This window comes from Triticum dicoccoides, chromosome 3B, assembly GCF_002162155.2.
Source record: "Triticum dicoccoides isolate Atlit2015 ecotype Zavitan chromosome 3B, WEW_v2.0, whole genome shotgun sequence".
In the NCBI taxonomy this organism is placed as follows: domain Eukaryota; kingdom Viridiplantae; phylum Streptophyta; class Magnoliopsida; order Poales; family Poaceae; genus Triticum; species Triticum dicoccoides.
This window is the reverse complement of record NC_041385.1, coordinates 410,895,615-410,907,318: the sequence shown is the minus strand read 5'-3', so window position 1 is coordinate 410,907,318 and position 11,704 is coordinate 410,895,615. Positions and strand designations below refer to the sequence as shown.

Genomic DNA, 11,704 nt, shown 5'->3' with positions numbered 1-11,704 from the left:
TTATTATGGTATAGTTTGTATGTGTACACATTGGTGCGTCGTGTGCTCATCTGCTTCACTTCTCCTTGTTCCTTGACACTTAGCATGTGAACAAACTTTCGTGGTTATGATATAGATCCTTATGTCCATTGTTGTGTCAGTCACCGATCCTGAATCCTCATGTTTCCCACTTGATTAGTCTCGTTTTAATAAACTAAGTTAGCTGTTATGTAAGTCGTGACAATGATAGATAGAAAATCAAAGCAGGAGGCTCATTTTCTTTTCTTTGTTTTGCGGTTCCTCTGTTATGTTAGGGCCATCAAGTTCTTACAGTGGTCGTGTGGGATCTGGTCTAGTTCCTTAGTTGATCTTTATTATTTTATTCGTCATTGAACCTGTGTTTGTGGCTTTTATTGTTCTCTTGTTTTGTTGGAGGGCATGTTCGTTAGAATTGTAACAGCATAACAGATGAAAAATAGAGTGTTTCACGGTTTTGGCTTTACATCTACAATTGGATGTAGCACAAACATCCTCTATGCCCGTAGAGGAAGAAGCATGTTAGTGCATATGATGTACTGGAGAAACATTAGTCTGATAGAAACCTGGGAGCTAGACTGCCATTTTGTTGGCCAATAACAAAGCCTTTCAGTCCCAAACAAGTTGGGGTAGGCTAGAGTTGAAACCCATAAGATCTCGAAACCAAGTCATGGTATTGGCAGGTGGATAGCTAACTTCCACGCAACCCTGTCCATGGTTAGTTCTTTGGTGATATTCCAGTTCTTAAGATCTCTCCTTCCGGACTCCCATGTCAAGTTTGGTCTACCACGACCTTTCTTGACATTATCAGCATGCTTTAACAGCCTTCTATGCACTGGCACTTCTGGAGGCCTGCGTGCTATATGCCCAAACCATCTCAGGCATGCTGGACAAGCTTCTCTTCAGTCGGTGCTACCCCAACCGTATATCATCATTCCGGACCTGATCCTTTCTTGTGTGGCCACATATCCATCTCAACATGTGCATCTCTGCTACACAACTGTTGGACATCTCACCTTTTTGTTGGCCTTTTTGCGCATACAACAGCGCAGGTCGAATCGCCATCCTATAGAACCTGCCTTTTAGCTTTTGTGGCACACTCTTGTCACAAAGTATGCCAGAAGCTTGGCGTCACTTCATACATCCAACTTTGATTTGATGGCTCACATCTTCATCGATATACCCATCCTTCTGCAGCATTCACAACATTTGGATCTTGTGAAAACATTTGTTTTTAGCTATAACCTTTTAGTCAGTTTGCTCATTTCAACTCACCATGGTTATTTGGGCTGAGCCAATGTACGCATGGATTACTAGTTCTTGGGATTTGTTAATAAACAAGCACAGAAAAATTGGCTAGACCTCTATAGTTAACATGAGCCCCTCAAATAAGTTCCATGTCTGCTGTCAAGGATGCTTCTGACAGCCTTTGGATCTTGTGAAAACATCTGATGGGTTTATGCTTGCATCTGCTTATTTATTATGCTTCTTTCGAGGCAAGCAACCAAAACCACATGGGAATTTTAGCAAAAATGGTTGGCTAATGCCTCCATCTAGCTTTATATTGGAAATTTATATAACGTTAATTCTCTTCTGATTGGCATATCATGGATATTCCTTTTAACTTCTGATACATATGCATCCCATTTGCTTTACAGTGTCATCTTCTGTGAGGCCGTTGCAATTTATGGTGTAATCGTGGCGATCATCCTCCAAACAAAGCTTGAAAGTGTGCCAACATCCCGAATGCATGATCCAGAGTCTATGCGAGCTGGTTATGCAATCTTTGCCTCAGGTCTTATTGTCGGCTTTGCTAATCTTGTTTGCGGGTAAGTGGTAGAATTCACATTTTATTTTCACATATATCATGATCCATGGCTCAAGATGATCAAATTTCGAATCTTCAGGGTATGCGTGGGAATAATCGGAAGCAGCTGTGCACTGTCTGATGCCCAGAATTCAACACTCTTTGTAAAGATCCTGGTGATTGAGATCTTTGGCAGTGCTTTGGGCCTCTTTGGAGTGATCGTGGGCATAATCATGTCAGCTCAAGCAACATGGCCAACAAAAGTCTAATTCCATCCATCTGGGAATCTCTGTAAATTATTTTGGGTGAAGCCCTTTGGAATGTCAACATGTGTTCAACTGTTTCTTATCTATTCTTTTTTCTTTTGCACGTTTTTGGTAAATCACGTATTTTGGTGCTTGATGCATCTGATCGTAGAGATACTGTTCCTACTGTAAAGACTCCATATGCCTGCCAGGTATCATCTTGTAGGTGCTATTGCTTTTGCAGAACGTGGACTGCCTGTTGAATAAAAGTATTGAACTTGAGAATAAGCATTTAACTCAGAATTAAGTCCTCGTGGAAGCCCCGTTTGGAGCGCCAGAGTTCTGAGGGTCACTTACCGAATTTAAACCGAGAGCAGTGCTATGGGGACGATAAAGTTTGGACGACTTGTGCACGATGGTTAAATCCAGCCGAAGAATGTCGAGCACAGCCCAGCAGTGGCCGCTGGATCCCTCGATCGTGCAGTTATCATCCAAACACTGTCGTGTGTGAAGCATTTTCGTTAAACCGATGGTTTATTCTCTTGTTTCAAAGAGACATTAATGATGTTCTAGGCCTATTTGCTGCCATGGTTGTTCGATTCATCCAAGAACAATTGTTGGGCGTTGGTTCCCTAACATGTGTAGAAATAAAGGGCAAGAGACTTGGACATTTTGGTAGCTTATAGAGTATATATATAGAAATAAAAGGCAGAGACTTGGACCTTCCAGCCGGGTCCGAGCCAAGCTGTCCTGGCAGATCGGACGGCTCGGACCAACAACACGGCCAGGAGGCTCGCTTCTCTTGCGGTTGGAATAAATATGGCAGAGGTGTTCGCAAGGAGTCTGGATTCTCACTAGTTCTAGGCTTGGATCTTTAATCCACTTTGTATGCTTCTACAAGTGGGGGAGCCAAGTACATACACATGCATACATGCAGCAACCATGTATCACATACGCCATCATCATTCCTCCCCACATTCAGGTTTTGGTACCGATGATTAAAGGTCGCCCTATGGACGTAGTTAAAGGCGTCTCCGGTAATCCCCTACTGAATGGTCAGGGAAGGAGGGAGGTAGCTTCTATCACTGCATTACCTCCGCAAACCCACCATCACGCCTATATATTAGTAATAACCTTGCGTTCATGAAGGCAAATTTGAGTGGTCGACTTCACTCAACATCGAGAAGATTATTAACATAAACATACAACGAGGATGCAACATGGCATTCAACACCTAAACATACTAGGATTCCTCCATATCCGTGAAAACTAAGGGGTCTAATCAGACATGAGGACAACAAGCAATGGGTAAATCAAGGTAAACTTAGAGTAACGATCGAAGTATGTAAGTATGAATCCACTATGATGTTGTATTACAGAGAGATGAAAGGGGATGATGGTGATGGAGATGATTGATGTCGTAGTCCCCTTGATTGAGATGATGATGATGTAGAGCCTTTCTATCGACCCCCCCCTCCGAATCCCTTTCGAAGGCTAGGGTTATTGATTCCGTCAAAGTTTCTGACCTCTGTGTGGCTCTCCTTTCTGATCCAAAAGCATGAGGGTTAATATAGTCTTCTTCTTTTCTGGAATCCCTGGTGCGATTGGTTTTCGTCCCTTTTTACTTGTGCTTTCTATGGTAGGTTCCTATCACGCAAATCAACGTAATTTTCACCCCATATTCTCAGGATTTCTTTCTTATGCTTCAAAAACTCCTCTGTGTTCAGGATCCTAATGAAACCATAAAAAGGTGCGTGAACATGATAAATTCCGACAAAGCCTACAACTACGACAAGGAACTAGAAGTGAAACATCACGCAATTTTGGATGCATCAACTCCCGCAATCTAGAGTTTTGTTCGTCCCAGAGCAAATACCGCAGCTTGAAAGAACAAGGCCATCTGGTTCATGAAGTGCGAATAAACATAAATGAATGAGTCCACTGCATTGAATCAAATGATCACATAACATACATGATCGATGAGCCCCATTGTATCGTCACCAACGAGAGAATTATGAAGGCTTCCACACCATTAGTGATCGGTTCATTAGGCATAACAACTCTATGTAATATTTCATCTATGCTTCGACCAAGCAAGTTGCGAGGGGCTCTCATTACTTTTGAAGCGTAAGCACGCTTTATTCGTTTTTGGACTTGATGTTTCATCATTTTCACCTTCTCTTGGGAAGTAGCTTGTTTAACATGTGACATGTAAGCTATGCATGCTTAACGGGGATAAATGAAAAACGTGCTTCATAAATTTTTCAACAATTATTCTGAAAACTTGGAGATCTTGCGTTTCCCGCAACTTGCTCTTCTAATTTGCTTTTGTTGGATAAGTATCCAAGAACTATTTTTATTTTTCTCAGTAATTTCATAAGACAACCAAAGTGGAAATAACCTAGCACATATGGTTGCTAACTTTCGCTAGTCGATCGACACCCAAGATGTGGAAGACTTATAATTATACGGTGGTGAAGATATAATAACTCTGAAACTAAATCTTGTAGACAATACGATTATCTCAAGAATGCAATGAAACCTACTTATTATAAATATCTGCTAATAATTGGAGAACGATTCCTTCCTAGTTCAAAAAGGAACTCAGCGGTTCAACTTATTATGCAAACGAGCTTAAGTTCAACTGAAATGCAACCATGCAAAAATAATAAAGATACAATGGCTTCAAATCTCTGCAAGCTTAACACTCCAAGCCGACGAGATTCGTTCATCCCTCTAGTTGGTGGTATTGTGATTTCTTCTTTGATAGGTGCAGGATCATGAGCAAGTGCTTGGCGGAATTATTCGTTGGTTGCCTCAAGCACGACGATGTGGGCTTTGAGTACATCCACCTTTGCCTCCAGTTGGGCAATGGCCCAAAGTGTTGGGAAACATAGTAGAATACCTGCCCTACAATCACCCAGGAACAATATGAAGATGCATAAGAGGTTTTGATCAATATCGTTACTGACTTCGAGTAGCAGCAGAAGTAGACGAGTCGGCGTAGACCGTACTTGGAGTCCCTCGAACCGTAGATGAACTATCCCACGACAAGCCCACGAACGATCTCTCAAACGGAAGACCTAAAGCACAACCTCTCTACTTGGTTGCAAGCGTACGGTCTTCAGGACCCGGCAACGCTTCACCGTCTAGAGATAATCATCGCCGGAGAATTAGAGGGAGGAGATTAATACCACACTGGGCTTCTAATTATGAGTATTAGAGAATCTAGGTCAAGCTCTAATTGATCAACTACGACCAACTAGAACTAGAACTGGAGAACTAGAGGAGGCTCCAAAACTTGTATGTCCAAATAGCACCAAAACCTCAAGTATACATAGGTTGAAGGGAGAGGGAGGGGCTCCACACAAGGAGGGAAGGCCCCTCCTTGTTGTGTCGGCCTAGGGGGGAGGAGGAGTCCCTCCCCCACTCCAATTCATCATGGGAATAGGGGCCGCCTCCCCTACATGGGCCATGGTGGCCCAATTCTTCTTCCACTACTTAGCCTTTTAAGACCCGTTGGTATTATTAATTTAACATCACTGAAAACATTTCCACCTACATATTATTTATCGGGAATACTCAGTATTGCTGATAAACTCTGAAACCCTTCTGGTGACCCTGGAACGCTTCCGGTTCCTCTCGAAACTATTCCGAATATTAATGAAACAATTCCACAAATAAATCCTTGATACTCTTGTCCTGCTAACACTCAGCAGGTCGTGATTACCTTAACCTTGTGACCATGTAGGTTGGTTAAACATAGACATGAAAGAAACCCCTTCTTTCAATGACCGATAGCGGAACCATCGACGTCAATATCGATCCCCATGATTACACGAATGTCCTCGAGTGAACCTTCGTTTGTCATGTGATGTTCTCTTTGCTTCACGATACTTTAGAAAACCCGAGGTGAGATGTATCGGTATCCTCTTGAGCCATCACCATGCTCACTATACCGATCTCCTCGTCACCGGTTTTGTTCTTTTTTTCTCATTGATGTGTTCCGGCATCCCCATGGCGTAGTCAACTGTGTATGGACAGACGATGATGGATGCCATCACACCGGGAGGGTCCTAAAAATATCTATCCATCATCGGAGGAGTAAATTCCACTCTCGACCTATCGAGTCCCTTGTCAAACTTTCTGATGAACCCGCAAGTTCTCGTTATGATCACCGTGTTATATATGTTGTTTGAGCAACGCCAAAGTCCACCATACATTAAGAAGTGACCCTCTCATGGTCTAAGGAACTAAAATACACATTAACACTCCGTGTTATAACAACTGATTTCAGACGATATTATCTCAAAGTATAACAAACAAGTTTGGGTCAATTCAATATGATCGTTCTTTTCTAATGTCATATTCTCAAAGTTATTTTAGGACTACACTTAACGATGTCCTAAGATCCGAAAAACAGGATCACAAACAACACTTGAGCTAGTCTTATAGGTGATACTAGGAATCTTATTTTACCGTTTATCATTCCAAACGTGCATATGAGTTTTCCACCAAATCGCATATTCCAGGACCACAATAGTTATAACATAGAATATAAACTCTTAATTATGATCATGGAAATATAATAATACAATATTATTGCCTCTAGGGCATAGAATAGTCTCCCACTTGCAGTAGAGCCAATAATCTAGTTAGCACATTTTCTTTTACACCAATGGCAATCCGATATTTGTTCATGCTTTGATTGTGGTATAGCCTTGTTACTTGTGAGCTGCATTGAGATTTCCTCGAAGATAAGAGGATGATGTAGTATAGTAGATATAAGTATTTCCATCAGTTAAGAACCAAAGTTATCAATCCAATAGGAGAACCATGCAAAACTCGGTAGCAACACCTACACACAAAAGAGCAAATACTTGCACCCAACGCGATCAAGGGGGTTGCAATCCCCTTGGCGGTTATTTGCAAGGATCAAATCTGATAGTGATAGATAGATAAATAAAACACAAAATAAAATAATGGTAAATAAATTGTAGCAAGGTATTTTTGGATTTTATATACGATAAAGTAGACCTAGGGGCCATAGTTTTCACTAGAGGCTTCTCTCTCGAACAAAAAGCATACGCTGGGTAAACAAATTACTGTTGGACAATTGATAGAAAAGCGCATAAATATGATGATATTCTAGGAAATGATCATGTATATATGCATCACGTCCAAGATAAGTAGAGCGACTCATGCCTGCATCTACTACTATTACTCCACTCATCAACCGCTATCCAACATGCATCTAGGGCATTAAGTTCATGAAAAACAGAGTAACGCCTTAAGCAATATGACATGATGTAGACAAAGTAAACCCAAGAAATATGTATAAACCTCATCATTTTCCCCTTAATGAAAACAATACAAATACGTGGCATGTCCCCTTCTATCACTGGGTTTGAGCACTGCAAGATTGAACCCATTACAAAGCACCACTCCCATTGCAAGATAAATCAATCTAGTTGGCCAAACCAAATGGATAGATTGGAGAGAAATACAAAGCTATAATAATCATGCATAAAATAATTCAGAGAAGACTCAATTAATATTCATGAATAATCTGATCATAAACCCACAATTCATCGGATCCCAACAAACACACCGCAAAAGAAAACTACATCGAATAGATCTCCAAGAACATCGAGGAGAACATTGTATTGAAGATCAAAGAGAGAGAAGGAGCCATCTAGCTACTAGCTATGGACCTGTAGGTCTTTGGTAAACTACTCCCACATCATTGGAAGGGTAGCAAGGTTGACGTAGAAGCCCTCTGTGACTGATTCCCCCTCCGGAAGAGTAATGGAAAAGGCCTCCAGATGGGATCACGGAAGAACAGAAACTTGCGGCAGCAGAAAAACTATTTTGGGTGGCTCTCTGATGTATTGGGAATATTTGGGAATTTATAGAGGTGGAATTAGGTTAAGAGGTGCAACAAGGGGCCCACAAGCCTGGGGGCGCTCCTCCCGAGATTGTCACTCCCTCATGGCTCTTCAGGTCTTCTCCCGAACCTTCTAGGGTCCCTTTTGGTCCAGAAAAAATTAAGCCTCCCGAGCTTGTATGTCACGCCCAATATGCTTCCGAGAGGAACTCAAAGGCACCACCAAGGATAGAGCTGCATATTGAAGACGCTTTGCAAGGTGGATATCATTACATCATACCATTATATAATAGATGGGGATACATACAACAGACATACAATGCCACATGAATACAACAACATCGTACATAAGAGCAACATCTGACTACGGATGAAACACAAACAGAAACTCAAACGACATCCACCCTGCTAGCCTAGGCTGCCGACCAGGAACCTAACCCCTGAACAAAGAAGAAGCAGAAGAAGAACTCCAAGACAAGCATACATTGCTCTCACGTCAGATCATCGCATTACCTGTATCTGCAACTGTTTTTGTAGTAATCTGTGAGCCACGAGGACTCAGCAATCCCATTACCATGGGTATCAAGACTAGCAAAGCTTAATGGGAATGGAATGGATAAGTGGTGAGGATGCAGCAAGCGACTAAGCATTGTGTGGTGGCTAACTTTCGAGTACAAGAATAAGATGAGAAGCTACGCAATCGGTCGCGAACTAGTAATGATAAAGAAGTGATCCTGAACTACTTACTTTCAAACATAACCCCACGGTGTTCTCTTCTCGACTCACTCAAAAAGAGACCATCACGGTTACACACGCGGTTGGTGTATTTTAATTCGAATCTGGTGTCAAGTTTTCTACAACTGGATATTAAAAATTCCCATCTGCCACATAACCGCGGGCATGTCTCTTGAAAGTTTAACCCTGCAGGGGTGTCCCAACTTAGGCCATGACAAGCTCACGATCCGCGGAGACAATCCTCCATCGTGGGACATCCGCTCAGACTCGGGATCCCGGTGCACAAGACATTTCGACAATGGTAAAACAAAACCAGCAAGACCTCGCGGTGTGCCGACACCCTGATAGTAGCCGCGCATACCTCATCTCAGGCCACGTCCGGATGAGCACATCATACAACAACTAAGACCCGAGTTTCCCCGGGGGAAGCCGCACACTACTCTAGATTGGGATCAACACTATCAGCATTGGCCCCCTGTATTATGTGGAATAAAGAATCCTGGGGTTCATGGCGCCCTATGCAAATTAATTAATTAATTCAATATTATTATGTTGGCAAAAGTTAAAACCAATGTTGGGCCTTGCTGGTAGAGTTTTATTCAAAGCAAACTGTCAAGAGGGGCCCATAAACCCTCATCGTGCCAGGGACGCAAAATCAAGGAACATAACACCGGTATGACGGAACTAGGGCGGCAAGAGTGGAACAAAATATCAGGCATAAGGCTGAGCCTTCCACCCTTTACCAAGTATATATGTGTGCATTAATTAAATAAGAGATATTGTGATATCCCAAGATATCCATGATATCCATGTCCCAACATGGAACAACCTGCAACTACACCTGCAACTAGCAACGCTATAAGAGGGGCTGAGCAAAGCGGTAACATAGCCAAACAACGGTTTGCTGGGATGGTGGAAAAAGGTTAGAGGCTGTTTTATGGCATATAGGGAGGCTTGATAAACAAGTGGTAGGAAGCGCGACATAGCGATAGCATCGGGATAACTAGCATAGCAATGATAGTAGTGAGATCCAGGGTAAAGATCATCTTTCCTGAAATCCCGCTAGGAAGAAGAACGAGTCCATGAAGAAGACGAATGGGCGTAGATGAAACAGGAACCAAGCGTAGTCGAATGAATCCTCACGATCGCAACAAAACAGGAACTATCGAGAAGAAGCACAACCGGAAAGAAGCAAATAACATGGTAAACACACAACACATAAACATGACATGATGCTCAACCAAGTATGATGCATGACAAGGATATATGATGCTACTCATGGCAAGAGATGATGCATACAAGGACATCACATCAAAGCAAGTTTAAATGAGGCCGGAAACAACATATAACAATTCCGGTAAGTCCTCATATGCAAATTTCAAAATTGGTCCAGATCTGAATAAAACATTATGTTTAGGTTGTTAAACAACAAGTTATGATGCACCATGAAGACCTACATGAGTTTCTAGTCAAGTTACATATAAAGTTCATTTAATTTGGAGCTACGGCCTAGAAGATATGAGCAACACAAGTTAAACATGTCATTGATGCAAAATGCATTCAAACATCAAGCACACATACTCAAATCAAGGATGCAACAAGATATTATGAAACTATATGCAATTCTAAACAAGTTTCATATAGAACACGATGAAAACGGAGCAACGGTTCAACACATACACTCAAAACAAGCTATAACAACAATCTGCCCAAAATAGCAAGTAGGCACTTTGCAATCATCAAAACAACATGCTACATGGATCATATGAGCGCAAACTTGATATGCACTCAAATTACATATAACATGCTTAAAATATCATTAAGGTTCAAGTTCATAGGCATCGAGATTAATCCAAGATGATCAATGCAAAAAGCAACTTAATAACACAGATTATGACAGTGAAAAACAGGCATATGCATGAGCAGAGTTAATATGATGGCATGTTGGAGGCATGAAACAAAGATGCTACAGCAACTATACATAGCAACCAAGGGCATGGCATCAAAGTAAACATAAAAGGAGCAAATAACATCAAGGCATCATATGCATATGGCTCATGGATTAGTGGAAACCATCAAGACAAGTTTGAATGTGGTAACAGTTTCAGCAAGTGTAAAACAGCAACATCATCATAGCATGTTTACAAGCTTGGGACAGATGTCATATAAAGTCCAAAATTATCAGACTTAGCATTTGAATAAAGTAACCCTAGCATACTTCAATTCATGTAATTCTATCATCTCCAAAAGAGGCATAGATTAACTAATATCAAGTTCACAACATGACATCATGAAGTTAACAGAAAACTGGAACATCATTTAGGCAAGTTCATGGCAATGAAAACATATGATACATGACATATATGAGGCATAAAATGGCATGGAATGTTAGAGCATAACATGGAAATCAACACATGTCAACTAGGAATCTTCAGATTATGCATGGATTTGATGGTAGCATCAAGCAAACATAGCAACATGATATAACACATTCAGACTTGACAGAACATTAACAACAAGTAGCCCACTTCACAAGCTTGTTGCACTCACCACAGGGCATATCATGGAAAATGGAATACACCAATGTGAAGATGACATGATTATTCTCGTAAAATATGTTGGCATGATGCTCAAAAGAAAATCACACAAAAAGATGTAAAAATGACAAAAGGGAAAGTTATAATAGTTTTTAGCAGTTAACAACACTTAGCACTTCTGCAATGATGGTTATGGAATGTAGATAAACTAAAACAAGCATGCAACAACAACCATCGTGTAGAGCATCAAGAGATGAACATTTTGACATATCATACACTCCAAACGGATAAACATGGACAAAGTTACAAGGTACACAAGATGCATGCATGATGTTAGAAATCTCAGGGACTTGGTAGAAGAAAAAAAAACAACCTCGGGGCGGTTCGGGTGGTCCAGGCGGGTTCGGTGCGGTCCGGACCGGTTCGACTGAACCGGCTGGTCCATGGGCTCGGTCTGGTCGGGGAGAGGAGGTCGCGG

General features: G+C 41.5%; 1 protein-coding gene across 1 annotated transcript in view; it reads left to right on the top strand.

Moving 5' to 3' along the window:
* LOC119276247 (V-type proton ATPase subunit c''2) overlaps positions 1-2,367 on the top strand; it is a 3,525-nt gene extending 1,158 nt beyond the window's left edge. Inside the window, exons 3-4 of the mRNA XM_037557274.1 lie at positions 1,674-1,844; positions 1,923-2,367. Of these exons, the coding sequence (XP_037413171.1) occupies positions 1,674-1,844; positions 1,923-2,091 (340 nt within the window). The 3' untranslated portion in view covers positions 2,092-2,367. The remainder of the gene's footprint in view (positions 1-1,673; positions 1,845-1,922) is intronic.
* The last annotated feature ends 9,337 nt before the right edge of the window (positions 2,368-11,704 follow it).